The 18,787-nt window shown below is 54.2% G+C and overlaps 2 protein-coding genes across 7 annotated transcripts; both read left to right on the top strand.

The window, feature by feature from the left end:
* Positions 1-358: 358 nt before the first annotated feature.
* Positions 359-7,004, top strand: BIN2 (bridging integrator 2). Its single transcript, XM_063147804.1, has 11 exons — positions 359-440; positions 1,828-1,908; positions 2,011-2,065; positions 3,273-3,367; positions 3,459-3,554; positions 3,635-3,742; positions 3,834-3,919; positions 4,992-5,067; positions 5,446-5,528; positions 5,788-6,637; positions 6,897-7,004. Exons 1-11 carry the CDS (start codon positions 363-365, stop codon positions 7,002-7,004), a joined length of 1,716 nt encoding a protein of 571 aa, XP_063003874.1. The 5' UTR covers positions 359-362.
* SMAGP (small cell adhesion glycoprotein) lies at positions 6,570-17,487 on the top strand. 6 transcript variants are annotated; one of them, XM_063147787.1, is made up of 5 exons: positions 6,574-6,637; positions 6,897-7,091; positions 11,762-11,834; positions 11,926-12,000; positions 15,046-17,487. In XM_063147787.1, the coding sequence occupies exons 3-5, from the start codon at positions 11,804-11,806 to the stop codon at positions 15,207-15,209; spliced, it is 270 nt and encodes an 89-aa protein (XP_063003857.1). In that variant the 5' UTR covers positions 6,574-6,637; positions 6,897-7,091; positions 11,762-11,803; the 3' UTR covers positions 15,210-17,487. The 6 variants fall into 6 exon arrangements, 5 of the variants coding, with proteins under 5 accessions (XP_063003861.1, XP_063003857.1, XP_063003856.1 ...); XR_010026583.1 differs by lacking the exon at positions 6,574-6,637 and having other exon boundaries at positions 6,768-7,091; positions 15,046-15,665; positions 16,001-17,487; XM_063147791.1 differs by lacking the exon at positions 6,897-7,091 and having other exon boundaries at positions 6,570-6,637.
* Positions 17,488-18,787: the final 1,300 nt, after the last annotated feature.

The following is an 18,787-nucleotide window of genomic DNA, read 5'->3' as shown; positions in this document are numbered from 1 at the left end:
GATCTCTGGGGTTGTCCTTTGCTGAACAAACAGGTTTCCTTTATCATCCTTGTGTGTCCCTTCCACCTCTGGTGATTCCACGACCCGAGAGGTCAGGGACCTTTTGACAACCTTGAACTTTGGGGTTTTGTCGTCAGTGACCGTTTGTCCTGCACAGGGCTGCCCTGACGCTCCTTGTGTTTCTCTCCCAGCCGGATCCCCCATGGCCCCCCAGCCCTGTGGCCTGGCGGGTTCCAGGAGAGCCTTTTGGGGTTTTGGGGGTTCCGGGGCGCGCAGCGGATGCTGCCTGGCCTCGCCTCCAACTTCCTCCCTCGAAGCCTCCAACGGCAGCTGCGGGGCCGCGCCGGGGCCGCGTCGGGGCCATGGCCGAGGGCAGGGGCGGCAGCGCCGGGCTCTTCGCCAGGCAGGTCCAGAAACGCTTCAGCCGCGCCCAGGAGAAGGTACGGAGGTGCCACCCACCCCACATCCCACCTGTGCCCGGGTCTGTCCTTCTGTCCCCCCTCAGCAATCCCGGGGTGGCCCAAAGGGCACAGCTCAGCACCTTTGGGTGCTCACAGGGTGGGAGTTTGGGGGTTTCTGGGTCAGTGTCATCGTTACTCCAAGGGTTTGGGGGATGGCATCTCCCAAAGCTCCCCGAGACACTTTGGCTTCTCTAATGGTGGGGGGTTCTCCACCCAAAACGCCCTGCAGGGGTTATGGGGGGGCTGTGGGGTGGTGGCACAGGGTCCCTGGGCTGGCTGGCACCGGGGGTGCCCAGCAGGGCCCAGAGTGGCCGGGGGTCCCAGGAAAGTTGGAGAGATCAGCACAGGAAGCGAGGGGGAAGGGCTGCGGAAACGGCACGAGCGGGACAATTCTCACTGCTTTGGGGGGGCCTCTTTCCTTTCCTATCTCCTAAAAGTAGCTGTGACTCCCCTTTTGGGGGTGACACAAAGACCCCTTTCAAACCCTCACCCACCCGGGTTTCCTGGCCGGGGCTCGGTGCTAAATTTGGCTTTCCCATGGCTCAATCATCCCGGGCCAGGCTCTGGCTGCTTCCTGCACGCTGCAAATCTCCCTCCCAGCCGGTCCTGGCCTGTTCCCAGGGGACCCAACCTCTTCCTGGACATCCCAAATCTCCCTCTGACCCAGCCCCAGCCTCTTCCTGAACACCCCAAATCTCCCTCTGACCCAGCCCAGCCTCTTCCTGGACACCCCAAAGCTCCTCACTCCCAGCCCTGGCTCTTCCTGCGGGGTTCAAGCTGTTTGTGGCACCCAAAAAGTCTCTCCTGCCTGGCCCAGGCTGTTCCTGGAGGGTTCAACCTCTTCCTGGACACCTTGAATTTCTCCTCATCTGGCTTCAGTCATTTTCCAGAGGGTCACCCTCTTCCTGGACACCCCAAAACTCCTTCATGCCTGGACCCAGCCTCTTCCCAGGGGGGCTCAATCTCTTTCTGGGCACCCCAAAGCTGCCCCAGTCCAGACCCAGCCTCTTCCCAGGAGGTTCAGCCTGGACACCCCAAATCTCCCCCACTCAGAGCAGCCTCTCAGCTCTCCTTCAGCCTCCTCATCCTCCTCATGGTGTCCCCTGTGCCCCACAGCCGGGGCTCGGGGTGTTTTTGGGGTGCACAGGACTGCACCCACAGGGTTTAGTGGGGAGGCAGATTGGCACCCAAAAATTCACCATTTTCCTGAAAGAAATAAAAGCACTGAGGAACACAGTGAGATTTTGCATTTCCACATCAATCCTGCCCCACTGGCTCCTCGGCCCCCCTCAGGGGGGTTTTGGGGGGCACAGCCCGGTGTCCTCGGGGTCTGGCAGGGGCCTCTTCCCCTCTCTCCCCATCACAGGTTTTGCAAAAATTGGGCAAAACGGTGGAAACCAAAGATGAGCAGTTCGAGCAGAGCGCCTACAACTTCCAGCTGCAGCAGGTGACAGGGGGACACCGGGGACATCGGGGACACCGGGGACACTGGGGACATGTCCTGATCCCCCTGATCCCCCTGATCCCCCCTCACCGCCCTGCTTTGCAGAACGAGGGTCACAAACTCTACAAGGAGCTCAAGGGGTTCGTGGGAGCCGTGAGAGGTGAGGAGCAGACCCGGGACAGCCCCGGGAGAGCCGGGAACAGGGAGGGACCCGGGGCGGGACCGGGATAATAAATCAGGAATAGCAGAGGAAATCAATCATGCTACAATAAATGGATTATTCATTAAAAATCAGCATTAAATCAAAAGAAAGAATAAATAAAAATAAATATTGAGAATAAATAGATTGTAAGCTATGAATGGATAATAAAGAGAAAATAGTTAATAAAAATACTATATGTGGGATAATATATAACATATTATAAATGAGATAGATATTATATATCTTACTATATCTTACATATATTACATATGCAATCTAAATTTTTATATCTCATTATTTATTAAATACATATGGGATAATAAAGATATAAACATTATAGAGGGAAAAATAATAGAGAGATAATGAAGAGATAAAAATAATAGATATTAAAACTATATTAAATATAAAATAATAATATTAATAATAAATGATAAAATAATAATAATAATAATAATAATAATAATAATAATAATAATAATAATAATAATAATAATAATAATAATAATAATAATAATAATTCAATAAAAAATACTATTTACTAATAAATACTATTAATATAATAGTATTAGTAATAAATAAATACTATTATTATTCATAATATTAGATAATAATATAACGATGTTATATTAATTATTATTAATAATGTTAATAAAATAATAATAAATACTGTATGTGGAATAGTTGATAATAAATATATATGGGATATATATTATATATAATATATTAAATAGAATAACAGATAATGCCTACGTTATATATAGTGTATATATGGGATGATAGAGACAATAAATAATTTATAATAACACACCCGGGCTAATAAACAACGACGGACAGCAGTGAATAAATTATTAAAGATCAGGACTAAATGACAATGACAATGATAATGATAATGATCGTGATAATGATAATATTAATATAGTAATGATAATGACAATGATAACGATAATGATAACTATAATGATAGTGATAATCATAATTATAATAATGATAATGACAATGATAATGATAATGATAATGATGATTATCGTGATAGTGATAGTGATAGTGACAATGATCATGATAATGATCATGATAATGATACCGATAATGATAACGATAATGATGGTGATAATATAATTATAATAATGACAGTGATAAGGGTCATGCCGGGTCTCTGTGCCCGCAGTGATGCACGAGAGCTCCCGCAGAGTGGCCGAGACGCTGCAGGACATTTACAGCCCTGAATGGGACGGGCACGAGGAGCTCCGGGCCATCGCCGACGTGAGCCCCGGGTGTCCCCAGGGTCCCCTTGAAGCCCGGGGGGGCTGGAGGGTGGCGGCTGTCACTGCTGTCCCTGTCCCTGTCCCCCCAGAGCAATGACCTCCTGTGGGAGGACTACGAGGCCAAGTTGGTGGACCAAGCCCTGCGGCTCATGGAGAATTACCTGGCTCAGTTCGGCGACTTCAAGGTGCCTCCTTGTGCTGTCGGGCGGGGTTGGGGACAGCGGGGGCACGGGGGGGTCCTGGCTCACCTGTCCCCCCCCCACAGGAGCGCATCGCCAAGCGGGGCCGAAAGCTCGTGGACTACGACAGCGCCCGGCACCACCTGGAGGCTCTGCAGAGCGCCAAGAAAAAGGACGAGGCCAAAATCGCCAAGGTCGGGACTCCCCGGGACAGCTCCCGCTTGGGGATGGGGACAGTCCCCCGGCCGTGGGGACAACGCCGCGACCCCCCCGTCCCTCCCCCAGGCCGAGGAGGAGTTCAATAGAGCCCAGGCCGTGTTCGAGGAGCTGAACAGGGACCTGCGGGAGGAGCTGCCGGTCCTGTACGGCAGGTACGGGCTGCCACGGGCCTGGGGACACCGCGGGGGCTCGGGGACCTGCGGGGGGCTGGGGGACACTGCGGGGATTTGGGGACATGGCAGGGATGGAGGTCACTATGGGGGGTGTCAGGGTGGGGATGTCATCGGGCTGGGGGACACCGCAAGGGCTTGGGGACATCATGGACCAGGGGCTGGGGTACATCGTGGGGCCGGGGGAAATTGTGGGGCTGGGGGACACAGAGAGGATGGGGGACATGTGGGGCAGGGGCACATGGTAGGGATGGGGAACATTGTAGGGCTTGGGGACACCGCAAGGTCTTGGGGACATCACGGACCAGGGGGTGGAGGACATCGTGGGGCTGGAGGTCACCTTGGGGGGAGTCAGGCTGGGGGTATCATCGGGCTGGGGGACACCGCGATGTCCCCAAATACTGGCTGGGGATATCATGGGGCTGGGGGACATGGCAGGGGCTGGGGGACACAACAGGGATGAGGGGACATCACAGGGATGGAGGTCACCATGGAGGGTGTCAGGCTGGGGATATCATGGGGCTGGGGGACACCACAAGGGCTTGGGGACATCACGGACCAGAGAGGTGGGGGACATGGTGGGGCTGGGGGACATTGTGGAGCTGAGAGACACGGCAGGGGCAGGGGGACATGGTGGGGCTGGGGGACACAGCAGGGACAGGCGGACATTGTGGGATCGGGGGACATTTTGGGGCTGGGGGACACGGGCTGGGTATGGGTGCCATTGGGTGGGTGAGGTCCCCCCATGCAGGGAAGAACTTGCGTGGGTCTCTCCTCAAAGTCCGCCCTGAGGACACATCGGGGGTCCTGGGGGGACATCGCCCACGGGGCCCTGTGACAGTGGGAGGTGGCAGCTCCGCGGCATCCATGGAGTGGCCCTGAGGGGACGTTCCCGTTCCGTGCGGGGCCCACAGAGTTGGGGACTCAGGGGGAGGGACGGGTGGGAGGTGGCTGAGCACCCCAGACCTCTCTGGTGTCCCCTCCCATGTCCCCTCCAATGTCCCCTCCGTGGGACACCGTGGGGCACCCCCAGACCCCTCCCTGTCCCCCGCAGCCGCCTCGCCTGTTACGTCACCGTTTTCCAGAACATCTCCAACCTCCGTGACGTCTTCTACAAAGAGATGAGCAAGGTGGGGAAGGCACCCCAAAACACCTCCCCGGTCCCCCGACATCCCCAGGTGTCCCCGGGTGTCCCCGGGTGTCCCCAGGTGTCCCCAGGTGTCCATGCCTGTGCTGTACCCCACCCCTCCGGAGTCCTTGCTCCTCATTTCATTCATTCATTCATTCATTCATTCATTCATTCATTCATTCATTCATTCATTCATTCATTCATTCATTCATTCATTCATTCATTCATTCATTCATTCATTCATTCATTCATTCATTCATAGCAGCCCGAGGGCGTTCGGGGTGTCCCCAGGCCTTGGGGGCCCTGCTGAGCCCACGGGTGATGGGGAGCACATGGGGGGCACCCCCTGAAGTGTTTCTGTGTGTCCCCCCCCCCCCAGCTCAACCGGGACCTGTACGAGGTGATGAGCAAGCTGGAGAAGCAGCACTCGAGCAAGGTGTTCATCATCAAAGGCGTGCCCAGGTAACCCCCGGGGAGATGAGGGGACAGGGGGGGGTTAAGGGGACATTTCGCCCCCCAGCGCCCACAAATGTGATGGAGGCTCTGGTCCCACAGTCCTGGGCTGGGCGTGCGCCCGCCAAAGATGGGCTGGAGGTGCTTCTTGGTGGGTCTGGGGCATTATCGGGGTCCTGCTGGGTGGGGAAGCGCCCCCTGCAAGCTGGGACGGTGACACCCCAAGGATGAACCCCAAGCTGAACCCCTCTGTCCCCCCCGCCCCCAGCAATCGCCGCTCTCTGGTCATCTCCGCCCCCGTGAGCCCCCCGGCCATGTTCCCCTGCCCGGACAAGGCGCCCGTGCTGGACGCGGAGGTGACACCGGGGTCCCCCGACACCGACAGCGCCGCCCCCGCGGAGCCGGGGGCCGTGTCCCCCGGGCCCCCCCCGGCTTCGCCCGCCAGCGGCGGCTCCCTGGACACGGCCTCGGTGTCCAGCGAGGAGAGCGCGGAGCAGGCGACAGCGGTGACAGGGTCCGTGTCCAGCGAGGGGACCCCGGAGGAGGTGACAGCGGTGACAGGGTCCGTGTCCAGCGAGGAGACCCCGGAGCCCGGTCCCGGCCGCGACAGCGAGACCCCGGAGCAGGCGACAGCCGTGACAGGATCGGCGTCCATCAAGGAGCCCCCAGAGGAGGTGACAGCGGTGACAGGGTCGGTGTCCCCCGAGGAGCCCCCGGAGCCCGGTCCCGGCCCCGACTCTCTGTCCCCTGGTCCGGAGCCACCGGCGACAGCCGCGGAGCCGGGGGGTGACAGCGGGGCGCGGGGAGGGGTGGAGGGCATCGCCGCCTCCCTGGCGTCACTGATTTTATCCGAGGCCATCGCCCAGGCCGCTGGCACGCTGTCAGCAGCGCCGGGGACAGCGGCGGGCACGGCAGGGGACAGCGCGGCCACCAGCGCCGAGGGTCGGGAGCGGCCCGCCGTGTCGCCGTCCCCAGCCGCAGCTGTCCCCTGCCGTGTCCCCGGCCCCGCGGCGTGTCCCCGGGAGCCGTGCCGGCTCGGCGGAGAGCGGGGACAGCGCGGGGACACCGGGGACAGCGCGGAGGCGGCGGATGCCGAGCCAGAGGTGCGCCGGGCTCAGGTGGGAAATGTTCTGGGGGACGCCGGGGTGGGAGCGAGGAACGCACCCAGGGCTGGGGACACCCGGGAGGGATGTGGGGACACGGGGACAAAGCCAGCCCGTGGGACACCCTGTGCCGCAGGTGGGGCCGGACCTGCCCCTCCCCGGAGCCCCCTGGACCCCCAGCCCAGGCGGGTTTCACGGGCGGGGGACTCGGTTAATTTTGGGTGAGATTCAACAGAACCACGAGGTGCCAGCGCCACCCCCGTGTCTCTCTCAGGGCTGTTCCGGGACACCGGAGCAGGACACGAGCCAGGACACGAGCCGGGACCCCTCAGGTGCTGCAGAGCCCCCCCAGGATCCCCCCGAGTTCCTCAGCGCCCTCTGATCCCAGGGAAATGCGGCTTCTTCCCCAGATTCATTCCCCAGAACGTATTTCCCAGCCCCCATCCGGTCCGAAATAAAGATGGAAAAGGTGGGAAAATCCCAAATCTCCGTCTGGGATTGCGGAGGGGTCCGGGGGGGACCCCACCGGTGGATTTGGGGTGGCTGAGGGGTGTAGGGGAGGGAGGTTGGGGGTTGTTATTCTCTGTCCCGCTCCAACACCCGTGACTCGGGGAAAAGGCGTCGAACCTGTTCCACCAGCTCCTGGAAAATTCGCTGTCATGCCAAAAAACCCCAAAACACCCCAAAGTTCCCCTCCCCTGATCCAGAATTCCCCAAACCTCCGCGATGATGGGTTTGCCCCGCAGCCAGCGAGGGGTTAAACGGGGGAGGGATCCTGGGGAGGTTGATCCTCATTCCAGCCGAACTGGAAAGGCGAGGTAGGAACAGGGCAACGCCTTCACCTGGAGCCGCACGTGGTGCCGGCAGGTAAGAGCTGCAGGAGTGGGAATTGGATCCCGGGATGTCCCTTCCCCCGAAATTCCCGATCCTGGGGGGCTTCAGGGGGCAAATCCCCGGCGCAGGGATCCGGACACGGCGGCACCGCAGCCCTGCAGCGAGGGACGGGCTGCGCGGCCGCTCCGGGGTGAAGCCGGAATGTCGGGGCTCGGCCGGGCGTTTTCCAGCGGGATTTGGGGTGGGAGGGGAGGAAAAGGCCGGATCCTGCCGCAGGGAGAGGCTGAAAGCAGGAAATCCGGCAGGAAAGCAGAGGGGGAAACGAGGGGAGCAGAGCGCCGCTCCCAGGGGATCATCCCGAGGTGAGGGACAAGAAACGAGGGCGAGCAGGAAATCCCGCAATCCGCCCGCTGGGGAGGGGACGGGGCGGCTCTAAAGGGGCTGCGGAGCACCCCAAAAGAATCCGGGGGGGATGGTTTGGTGATCCCAGCCTCCATCCGCCGGGAGTGGGAATGGAGGGGCTGCAAAGGCGCTGCCGAGCACCCTTAACAAATCTGTAGGGACGGTTTGCTCCTCTCCCGTCATCCAGGCTCTGGGAACGGGGATGGGAATGGGGATAGGGGGGCTGTAAAGGTGCTCCCAAGCACCCCTAACAAATCTCTAGGGACGGTTTGTTCCTCTCCCGTCATCCAGATACCGGGAATGGGGATAGGGATGGGAATTGAGGAGCTGTAAAGGCGCTGCCAAGAACCCCTAAAAAATCTAGGAAAGAGAATGGAGGTGCTGCCGAGCACCCCTAAAAAGTCCAAAAAATCTGTAGGGGCGGTTTGTTCCTCCCGTCCTCCAGGCACCGGGAACGGGAATGGGGATAGGGATGGGAATGGAGGGGTTGTAAAGGCGCTCCCCAAGCACCCCTAACGAATCTGTAGGGACGGTTTGTTCCTCTCCCGTCATCCAGGCTCTGGGAACGGGGATGGGGATAAGGGGGCTGTAAAGGCCCTGCCGAGCACCCCTAAAAATCTATAGGGACGGTTTGTTCCTCCCGTCATCCAAGCTCTGGGAACGGGCACGGGAAAGGGAATGGAGGGATTGTAAAAGCGCTGCCAAGCACCCCAAAAAATCTGTAGGGGCGGTTTGCTCCTCTCCCATCATCCAGGCACCGGGAATGGGAATGGGGATGGGAACTGGGGGGCTGTAAAGGCGTTCCCAGCACACATAAAAATCTGTAGGGCCGGTTTGCTCCTCTCCCATCATCCAGGCACCGGGAACAGGAGTGGGGATGGGAATGGAGGAGTTGTAAAAGTGCTGCCAAGCTCCCCTAAAAAAATCTGTAGGGACGGTTTGTTCCTCTCCCATCGTCCAGGCACCGGGAACGGGAATGGGGATGGAGATAAGGGGGCTGTAAAGGCGCTGCCGAGCACCCCAAACAAATCGGTAAGGACGTGTTGGTCCTCCCGTCATCCAGGCACCGGGAATGGGGATAGGAATGCAGGAGCTGCATCCCCGGCGCTCCTGGAAGGAGTTTTTGGGATCAGAGCGGCCGAGCGGGGCAGGGTTTCCCTTGGGAACGGCTCTGGAGCCGCTCGGCCGGAGCGCAGGAATGAGGAAGATGAGGAGTTTTTCGCAAGCCTGTTGTAAAAACACATTTAAATCCATCGGGATGGGAATGATTCACTGCGGCTGCCAGCCCCCTCCTTCCGGGCTGGATCCCGGCCTGGCACTGCCAGAAATTCCGGGGTTTTGGGAAGCACCGGGGCCTTTCCGCAGGGTGGGATCCATGGGGAGCATCCCTGTCCTGGAGAGAGCAGGAGGAGCTCCCCTTCCACCACCACGCGTGGTTGGATGGAAATCAAACCCTTCCCTCAGACAAATTCGGGTTAAACCTTTGGTGAGTCCAGCACTCCAATCCTCGGGCTCTGTGGGGTCCCAGGGTTGCGGTTTGTGGGTCCCAGGGTTGCGTTTTTGGGGTGCTGGGGCCCAGAACTGGTTGGTGTTCCTCACTGGCAATGCCAAACTCTTCCCAAAGAACCTTTCCCAAAGCTCAGCCCTGCCCCTGGTTCCACCCAGCAGCGCCTTTTCCTCTTCTTCTCTTAAACCCCAGTTTATTTTGGGGGATTTAATCCCGATTTTTGCTCTGAAGCCGCCCGGGAGCAGCAGCTGCTCCGTGGGAAGGTCGAGAGTGGCTTTGGAGAGCTCTGCTGGGGGAGCTCGACAGCAAAGTTGGGCTTAATGAGGGGCTGGGTTAAAGCAAAACCGGGTTTAAGGCAAAACTGAATTGAAAATGAAACTGTTTAAAGCAAAACTTGGTGTAATTCAAAGTTGGGTTTAAAGCAAAACCGGGTTTAAGGCAAAACTGAATTAAAAACGAAACTGTTTAAAGCACAACTTGGTGTCATTCAAAGTTGGGTTTAAAGCAAAACCGAGTTTTAAACAAAGCTGGGATTAAAGCAGCTCTGGATGTAATGTAAATCTGTGTTTAAAGCAAAATCGTGTCTAAAGCAAACTCAGTTTAAAGGAAAGCTGGTTTTAAGGCAAAATCAGGTTTAATTCAAAGCTGGGTTTAATGAAAAGCTGGGCCTTAAAGTGAAATTGAGTTTAAAGCAAAATGAGTTTAAAGCGAAACTAAGTTTAAAGAAAAGCTGGGTTTAACATAGGACTAGACTAAAGTAAAATCAGGCTTAAAGCAAAATTGTGCTGGAAATAAAATTGTGTTTAATGCAAAGCTGGGTTTAAAGCAAAGCTGCGTTTAAAAAAAAAAATCGGGTTTAAAACGAAATTGGGATTAAAGCAGAGTTTGGTTTCAAGCAAAGCTGGGTTTAAAGCTAAACAAGGTTTAAAGTGAAACAGGCTTAAAACAAAACAAGGTTTTAAAGCGGAACTGTTCTTACAGCAAAACCGGGTTTAAAGCAAAGCTGGGTTTAAAGCACAGCTGGGTTTAAAGCGGAGCTGATTTAAGTAAAACTGAGTTTAAGGAGCGGCTGCTGCCAGCCCCAGCCGGGCTTTGCCTGCTCGGGTCCCGCCCTCCCCGAGCCCTGCGGGAGGGGAACGGGCACGGCCCGAGCTCCCGGGGACCCCAGACCCAAATTCCCGGAGCGCCCCCAGCCCAAATTCCCGCCTCCCTCGCAGCCCCAATTCCCGGCTGGCCCCCAGCCCCAGTTCCTGCCTCTCCCCAGCCCAAATTCCCACCTCCCCCAGCCCCAATTCCCGGCTGGCCCCCAGCCCCAATTCCCGGCTAGCGCCCAGCCCCAGTTCCCGGCTAGCCCCCAGCCCCAATTCCCGGCTAGCGCCCAGCCCCAATTCCCGGGGCCCCCTCAGCCCAAATTCCTGCCTCCCCCAGCCACAATTCCCGGCGCCACCAGACCCAATTCTCGGGGCTCCTCCAACCCCGATTCCCAGAGCTTTTCCAGCCTCAGTTCCTGGAGCTCCCCCAGTCCCAATTCCCGCCTGGCCCCCAGACCCAATTCCCAGCTCCCCTAAACCAAATTCCCGCCTCCCCCAGCCCCAATTCCCAGGGCTCCCCCCAAACTAAATTCCTGGCTCCCCCAGCCCCAATTCCTAGGGCTCCCCCCAAACCCAACTCCCGGGGCTCCCCCAGACCAAATTCCCGGGTCCCCCCAGCTCCAGTTCCCGGCTTCCCAGACCCAGCTCTCATTCCCAATTCCCGGGGCTCCCCCAAACCAAATTCCCGGCTCACCCAGCCCCAATTCCCGGCGCCCTCAGCCCAAAATTCCCGCTCCCGGCCCGGCCGTGGCCCCGCCCCGCTCCTGCCCCGCTCCCGCCGCTCGATTTCCTCTTTTTAAAAAAAAAAAAAAAAAACAAGCCAAACAAACGGGATCGGATTCGCTCCGACCGCGCTGAGTCACGGAACCCCCGCGCCCCGGAGCCGCCCGGCCCCGGAGCCACCACCGGGACATTCGGGGGGCCCGGGGGTCCCCATCGGGCACGGCCAAGGTGGGACGGGCATTTCCCGAGCTCCGGCCCCGCATTTTGGGGCATTTTCAAGGACTTTCAGGCACTTTGAAGCTCTCGAAATTTAGGAGTGAATCCAGCCAGGGGCTGGCTCTTCCCTGTCCCGGCTGCGACCCCAGCCCCAGTAATTCCAGTGCGTTACTGGTGCTGCACCACCCCCCTCCTGCTGCAAGTTTTGGGGTGGTTTGGGGGGAAATCACGACTTTTATCGCTATTTTTGGTAATTCCGGAGGAATCCCGAGCCTCACCTGGAAGGAGGGATCTCATCCCCACCTGAGCACAGGTGATGGGGCACTGAGGGGGAATTCACCGCTTTTGTCGCTTTATTTTTGGCAGCTCTGAAGGACCCCAACCCTTCCCCTGGAAGGCGCCGATGCGATGGAGGGAGATCGGCCCCACCTGAGCTCAGGTGAGCACCTGGAGCGGCTCCTCCGGGCTCTCCCCACCTTCTCCCCCCGCTCAGCCCTCCCTGACCCCCCTCTCTCCCTGTGCCGAGGAAGACCCGACCACGCCGTACCTGAGGAAGGCTCCGACCCCTCCTGGCCATGAGGACGCCGACACCGCCGTGATCGCAGGTGAGGCCGGGCTGCTCCGGCTGAGTTATAAATTAATTAAACAATTTGATGAATAAGGAGAATTTATCCCAGAATTACAATACAATGGTAAAAAGGCCACAAGCAGAGCTCAGATCAGCACTGACCCAGGCTGGGTGACACAGGGGGGGCACTCTGGCTCCTCTCCTCTGGGCATCACCCACAGAAAACTCTCACAAAGTCTTTATACATTTCCAAGCTCCGAGAGTTTCTTACTTTCTTATCATTGATCTTATCCTTTTAGCATCTTCATGTAGTTTTTCCTTTCTTGCTGAGAGTTTCCCAAAACTGGTAAATAATTCACCTTGTTAGAGGAAAATCTGCAATATTGATTCTAGGAGACACAGATTTATCTTATTGATGGTGCACATGGAATGCACATTGCTGGGGTTTGGTCAGAGGAATAATCCTGTGGAATCAACATTTCCTTCAGGCTGGGATTTTGGTGCCTATCGCTGTAATCTCATCAGAGGGAATTTTCTGAACCCTCCTTTGGTGTGCCAGGATTTTCATCAGGTGAGATTACTGTAGTCTGTAATGGATGATATGTATAAATTCCTGCTGAGGCTACAGTAATCTCACCTGATGAAAATCCTGGCATACCAAAGGAGGCTTTGGGAAATTCCCTGTGTTAGGAAAATTCATCCACGAACATCAGAGGTTTATGTCCAAAAAGGAGCCAGAGGAATCCTTTTGCTTTATTCCAATAAAGGGAGAGGCCATGGGGCATTGCCCTGGGAACTCTCAGATTTCTGGAGGACACAGCCTCCTTTTTATCCCAATTTCCCTCTCTTTTCCCCCATTTCTGAGGTTCTTGAGAGGTTCAGACTCCCCAGAACACCTGATACCAAAGATTCCCCTCTAACACACAACCCTCCCTTTTAATTTTTAATTCTTATGACATTTAGGGGTTTTTCTTCCCCATTGTTTCTTTCATCTCTCAATGTCTAATTTCATTTATCAGACATTTTATTTCAATGTCTAATTTCGTTCATCAGCAAACCTAAAGTTTATTTGTAAGAGCAAATCTCATTTTCCATTCACCAATCAGTGCAATCCTTCCCATTGTTTCTTTTATCTCCCAGTGCTGGTTTTATCCACCAGCAGACTCACAGCTTGTTTGGAAAGACAAATCCCTCATTCCTCTCACCTCTGATGAGATTACAGTGATATGCACCAAAATCCCAGCCTGAACATTCATCTCCAGAAATGTTGATTCCACAGGATTATTCCTCTGACCAAACCCCAGCAATGTGCATTCGATGTGCATCATCAATAAGATAAATCTGTGTCTCCTAGAATCAATATTGCAGGAGATTTCCCTCTAACAAGGTGAATATTTACCATTTTTGGGAGACTTTCAGCAAAAGCAGCAGCAAGAAAGGAAAAACATGAAGATGCTAAAAGGATAAGATCAATGATAAGAATGCAAGAAACCTTCTCCAAAGCTTGGAAATGTATAAAAAGACTTTGTGAGAGTTTTCTGTGGGTGATGCCCAGAGGAGAGGAGCCAGAGTGCCCCCCCGTGTCACCCAACCTGGGTCAGTGCTGATCTGAGCTCTGCTTGTGGCCTTTTTACCATTGCATTTTAATTCTGGAATTGTGAAAAATGCCAATCACTTGGTTTTAAAACTTTTAAAAGTTTAATACTAATAAAATGGGTATAACAATAGCAATGTCATTAGAGTAATAATAATTTGGACAATTTAGATTAGGACAGTATGAGACAATAAAAAACAAAGAGTTACAGACAGTCCAGGTACCTCTTCTGGGCAAAACAAGCCTGAAAAATGACCCAGGTTCAAAGGAGCAGCAACCACGGGCTCAGGGAGTTCTGCTGGAGCTGGTGCTGCATTCAGAGGCCTGTGGGCCAGAATGAAGCTCTGGATCCAAACCCTCCATCAGAACCGACTCCTTTCCTTCACCATCCCCTTAAAGCTTCTCCACAGAGGGAAACCTGAGGAGCAGCCCCTGTTATGGGGGGAAGCTCCATCCCAGCACCACCAGAGCTCCTGCAGGCCTGGACTTGTCCCCACGGGCCCAGCTGCAGCACCCAGCCAGCCCAAAGCGTCTGTGGGGTGAAACACCACACACCCAGCCAGCCCAAAGTGTCTGTGGGGTGAAACACCACACACCCACAGCCCAAAGTGTCTGTGGGGTGAAACACCAACACCCAGGCAGCCCAAAGCGTCTGTGGGGTGAAACACCACACACCCAGCCAGCCAAAAGGGTCTATGGGGTGAAACACCACACACCCACAGCCAAAAGTGTATATGGGGTGAAACACCACACACCCACAGCCAAAAGGGTCTGTGGGGTGAAACACCACACACCCAGCCAGCCCAAATTGTCTGTGGGGTGAAACACCACACACCCACAGCCAAAAGTGTCTGTGGGGTGATCCAGGCAGAAAAAGTGTCTCTGGGGTGAAATACCGCACATCCAGCTGGCCAAAATTGTCTCAGGGTGAAACACCACTGTGACAGTATTCACAGGGGTTCTTGGAGGAGGGAAGAGATGAGGATCTGACTCCATGTTTCAGAAGGCTTGATTTATTATTTTATTATATATATTACACTAAAACTATACTAAAAGAATAGAAGAAAGGATTTCATCAGAAGGCTGGCTAAGAATAGAATAGCAAAGAATGATAACAAAGGTTTGTGGCTTGGACTCTCTGTCCGAGCCAGCTGGGCTGTGATTGGCCATTAATTACAAACATCTAACATGAGACCAATCACAGATGCACCTGTTGCATTCTACAGCAGCAGATAACCAACGTTTACATTTCGTTCTTGAAGCCTCAGCTTCTCAGGAGGAAAAATCCTAAGGAAAGGATTTTTCATAAAAGACGTCTGCGACACACCACACACCCAGCTGGCCAAAAGTGTCTCTGGAGTGAAATCACTACAGTTGCCACTTTTTGGTTCAGCACCAAGGGCCGGACAAGCCAAGGCACGTCCTGTCCAGCAATATTGGTAATTATCCCAATACATCTCACCTGTCACACCTGTGCTTTCCGTGCAGTGGTGATCGCCCTGGTGTTCCTGACCCTGCTCACCGTGCTGGTGGTGATTGGGATTTACCTGTACCGGAACCAGGGCTCCTACCTCACCTACGAGCAGCCCGAGCCCGACGCCACCCCGAGGGAGGAGCCTCCAGCCAAGGACAAGGAGGAATATTTCATCTAAGGACACGCCTGGGATCCACACAGATCCCAAAATCCCCTGGAGATGGAGGATTCTATGAATTTTCAGGAGTTAGGATGCTATCTGAATTCCCCGCCATCAGGGATCTGCTCAAATTTCCTGGACTTGAAATATCCCGGAGCTGAGGATCTGCTGAAATTCCCTGGAGGTGGGGGATCTTCCTAAGTGGGATCTGCCTAAATCCCCTGGATTTGGGGCTTTACCTACATTTCCTGGATTTGGGGTTCTGCCTAAATTCCCTGCATTTGGGGATCCACCTAAATTGGAAACCTCCCTAAATTCCCTGGGACTGAGGTTCTGCCTAAATATCCTGGAGCTGGGATCTGCCTGAATCTCATGGAACTTGTGATCTCTCTAAATTCCATGGAGCCGGGCCTCTACTTGCATTTCCTGGATTTGGGGATCCATCTAAATTAGAAACTGCCTAAATCCCCTGGGGTTCTGCCTAAATATCCTGGAGCTTGTGATCTCCCTAAATTCCCTGGAGCTGGAGGCCTCTATGAATTTTCAGGAGTTAGGATGATACTTGAATTCCCTGGCATCAGGGATCTGCTCAAATTTCCTGGAGTTGGGGATGCACTGAAATATCCCAGAGCTGAGGATCTGCTGAAATTTTTTGGAGGTGGGGGATCTTCCTAAGTGGGATCTGCCTCAATCCCCCAGAGGGATTTAGGGCCTTTACCTGCATTTTCTGGCTTTGGGTTTCTCCCTAAATTCCCTGGATTTGGGGATCCACTTAAATTGGAAACCTGCCTGAATTCCCTGGGGCTGAGGTTCTGCCTGAATATCCTGGAGCTGGGATCTGCCTGAATGCGTGGAGCTGGGATCTCCCTAAATCCCTGGAGCTGGGGCTCTACCTGCATTTCCTGGCTTTGGGGTTCTGCCCAAATTCCCGGGATTTGGGGATCCACCTAAATTGGAAACCTGCCTGAATTCCCTGGGGTTCTGCCTAAATATCCTGGAGCTTGTGATCTCCCTAAATTCCCTGGAGGTGGAGGCCTCTATGAATTTTCAGGAGTTAGGATGATACTTGAATTCCCTGGCATCAGGCATCTGCTCAAATTTCTTGGAGCTGGGGATGCACTGAAATATCCCAGAGCTGAGGATCTGCTGAAATTTTTTGGAGGTGGGGGATCTTCCTAAGTGGGATCTGCCTCAATCCCCTAGAGGGATTTAGGGCCTTTACCTGCATTTTCTGGCTTTGGGGTTCTCCCTAAATTCCCTGGATTTGGGGATCCACTTAAATTGGAAACCTGCCTGAATTCCCTGGGGCTGAGGTTCTGCCTGAATATCCTGGAGCTGGGATCTGCCTGAATGCCTGGAGCTGGGATCTCCCTAAATCCCCTGGAGCTGGGGCTCTACCTGCATTTCCTGGCTTTGGGGTTCTGCCTAAATTCCCGGGATTTGAGGATCCACCTAAATTGGAAACCTGCCTGAATTCCCTGGGGTTCTGCCTAAATATCCTGGAGCTTGTGATCTCCCTAAATTCCCTGGAGATGGAGGCCTATGTGAATTTTCAGGAGTTAGGATGATACTTGAATTCCCTGGCATCGGGGATCTGCTCAAATTTCCTGGAGTTGGGGATGCACTGAAATATCCCAGAGCTGAGGATCTGCTGAAATGTTTTGGAGGTGGGGGATCTTCCTAAGTGGGATCTGCCTCAATCCCCTGGATTTGGGGCTCTACCTGCATTTCCTGGCTTTGGGGTTCTCCCTAAATTCCTTGGATTTGAGGATCCACCTAAATTGGAAACCTCCCTAAATTCGCTGAGGTTCTGCCTAAATATCCTGATCTGGGATCTGCCTGAATCCTCTGGATTTTGTGATCTCCCTAAATCCCCTGGAGCTGGGCTTCTGCCTAAAGCTGAGGATCTACAGGCTGATTTTGTTTGGTTTCAGTTTATTTTTTCTTCCTTAATTTATGAAGCCAACCATGGAAGAATATGTGGGTGCCGAGAGCAGGAAAAACCCCAAATACCCCCCAAAAAAATAATAAGAGGAAGTTCCCAACGCAGCAGGAAAAAGGAAAGAAGTGAGGAAACCCCAGCTGGCAGCAGCCAAAAGGGTTCTCAGAGGCCCAACAGAAATTTGTCACTTCATTTAAATTTTCAAAATAATCTTTATTTTTGGTTTTTAGTATAAAAATCCACAAGTTCAGTGCAGCACAGAGAGTCTGAGAGCCCTTGGGAACAGTCAGGGATGGTCACACACACACAGAACACAGATTCAGATTAAAGTGAAATATTTAAGATAAAATAAAAGCGAATCTGAGCTCTTTCTTCATCAAGTAACAACCAAAAAGAAGAAAAACACCCGACTGAGGATCCCTGAAGTGCTCCTCCCAAGCTTGTGGAGGTTTGGTTATCAATGCATTGATAAACCCATTGATAAACCCATTCACAAATACCCCATTCATAAAAACCCACCTACAACCACCCCATTCATAAAAAAAAAAAATCCATTTACAACCACCCCATTCATATAAATCCATTTACAAACATTCCATTCACAAAAAAATTCCTCCATAAACCACCAATTTACACCTCATTGATAACCCCATTGATAAACCCCAAACCATCCCGACCCTAAAGAGGGAACCCAAGGGATCTGGGCGCTCCCTGAGAGTTCCCACCCCCGGCACAGATGGAAACAGCCTCTCGGATTTAAGGAATTCGGGTGTTAAAAGACCAGGTTCGAGTTAAACCCAAGCGTTTGCTAATTAAGCATTAATTAAACCTGGCTCTAGCTGGAACGGGGAGGATCCCACGGGAGAGGCAGCGCGGCCCTGGCACCGCTCATGGCTTTGATTGGAGCTGAAGTGCAAAAAATCCAAAATTACTGGGAGGGGGTTCAAAAAAATACCAGGACAGAGTTCCTGGAGGAAAAGGTGGGAGAGGGTGACGGGGAACCTCGGGCGAGGCCAGGAGGGGCTCAGCTTTTGCCTCTGGGGAGGAGATTTTGCTTCTGGGGAGGGAATTTTGCCTCTGGGAAAGGAATTTTGCCTCTGAGGATGAGATTTTTGGCTCTGGGAAAGGGATTTTGCTTCTGGGAAGAGAATTTTGTCTCTGGAGAGGAGATTTTTTTCTGTTTCCTACCCCAAACCCACCTTTCCCAAAAAGAAGAGAACCCCGGATGGCTCTAGCAGAGGGATGACGGGGTGTGGAAGGGGAAATCCCTCCCCAGGGCTTAATTAGGCCATTCATTAATTAGAGCTGCATATAAATGAGGAAGGGGCGGGGCTGAGCTCAGCCCCATTTGTGAATGAACCCCCCAAGTGACCAAACCCCTCCCCGCTGTCACCGGGGGGTCCCTCCCACCTTTGGGGTCCCGGGGGGGAGGGGCTGAACGGGGGGGACCCCAAAGGGTCAGGGGGGACCCCAGCCCCGGCCCCCCCTCACCAGAGGCCGAAGCCGCCCCCGTTTCCCCCCGGGCCGCGCCCCTTGCGCGGGGGCAGCAGGACGGCGGCTCCGGGCGGCACCGGCACCGGGGCGGCAACCGGGGGGCACCCGGCGGGCGGCGGCTGCAAGGGAACAGCGACGGGTCACTGTCGCGATAGGGGAG

Source organism: Melospiza melodia, unplaced genomic scaffold, assembly GCF_035770615.1.
Source record: "Melospiza melodia melodia isolate bMelMel2 unplaced genomic scaffold, bMelMel2.pri scaffold_51, whole genome shotgun sequence".
NCBI classification, from domain to species: Eukaryota; Metazoa; Chordata; class Aves; order Passeriformes; family Passerellidae; genus Melospiza; species Melospiza melodia.
This window is presented reverse-complemented; position numbering and strand designations above follow the sequence as displayed.

What these genes read in the sequence shown, in the direction of transcription:
- SMAGP (XM_063147791.1), top strand. Translation starts at nt 11,804, where the DNA reads ATGGAGGGAGATCGGCCCCACCTGAGCTCAG. An exon ending in TCGGCCCCACCTGAGCTCAG is followed by an intron (nt 11,835 to 11,925) that starts GTGAGCACCTGG and finishes GTGCCGAGGAAG; the next exon opens with ACCCGACCACGCCGTACCTG. An exon ending in CGACACCGCCGTGATCGCAG is followed by an intron (nt 12,001 to 15,045) that starts GTGAGGCCGGGC and finishes CTTTCCGTGCAG; the next exon opens with TGGTGATCGCCCTGGTGTTC.
- BIN2 (XM_063147804.1), top strand. Translation starts at nt 363, where the DNA reads ATGGCCGAGGGCAGGGGCGGCAGCGCCGGGCTCTTCGCCAGGCAGGTC. An exon ending in ACAACTTCCAGCTGCAGCAG is followed by an intron (nt 1,909 to 2,010) that starts GTGACAGGGGGA and finishes CCTGCTTTGCAG; the next exon opens with AACGAGGGTCACAAACTCTA. An exon ending in GTTCGTGGGAGCCGTGAGAG is followed by an intron (nt 2,066 to 3,272) that starts GTGAGGAGCAGA and finishes CTGTGCCCGCAG; the next exon opens with TGATGCACGAGAGCTCCCGC.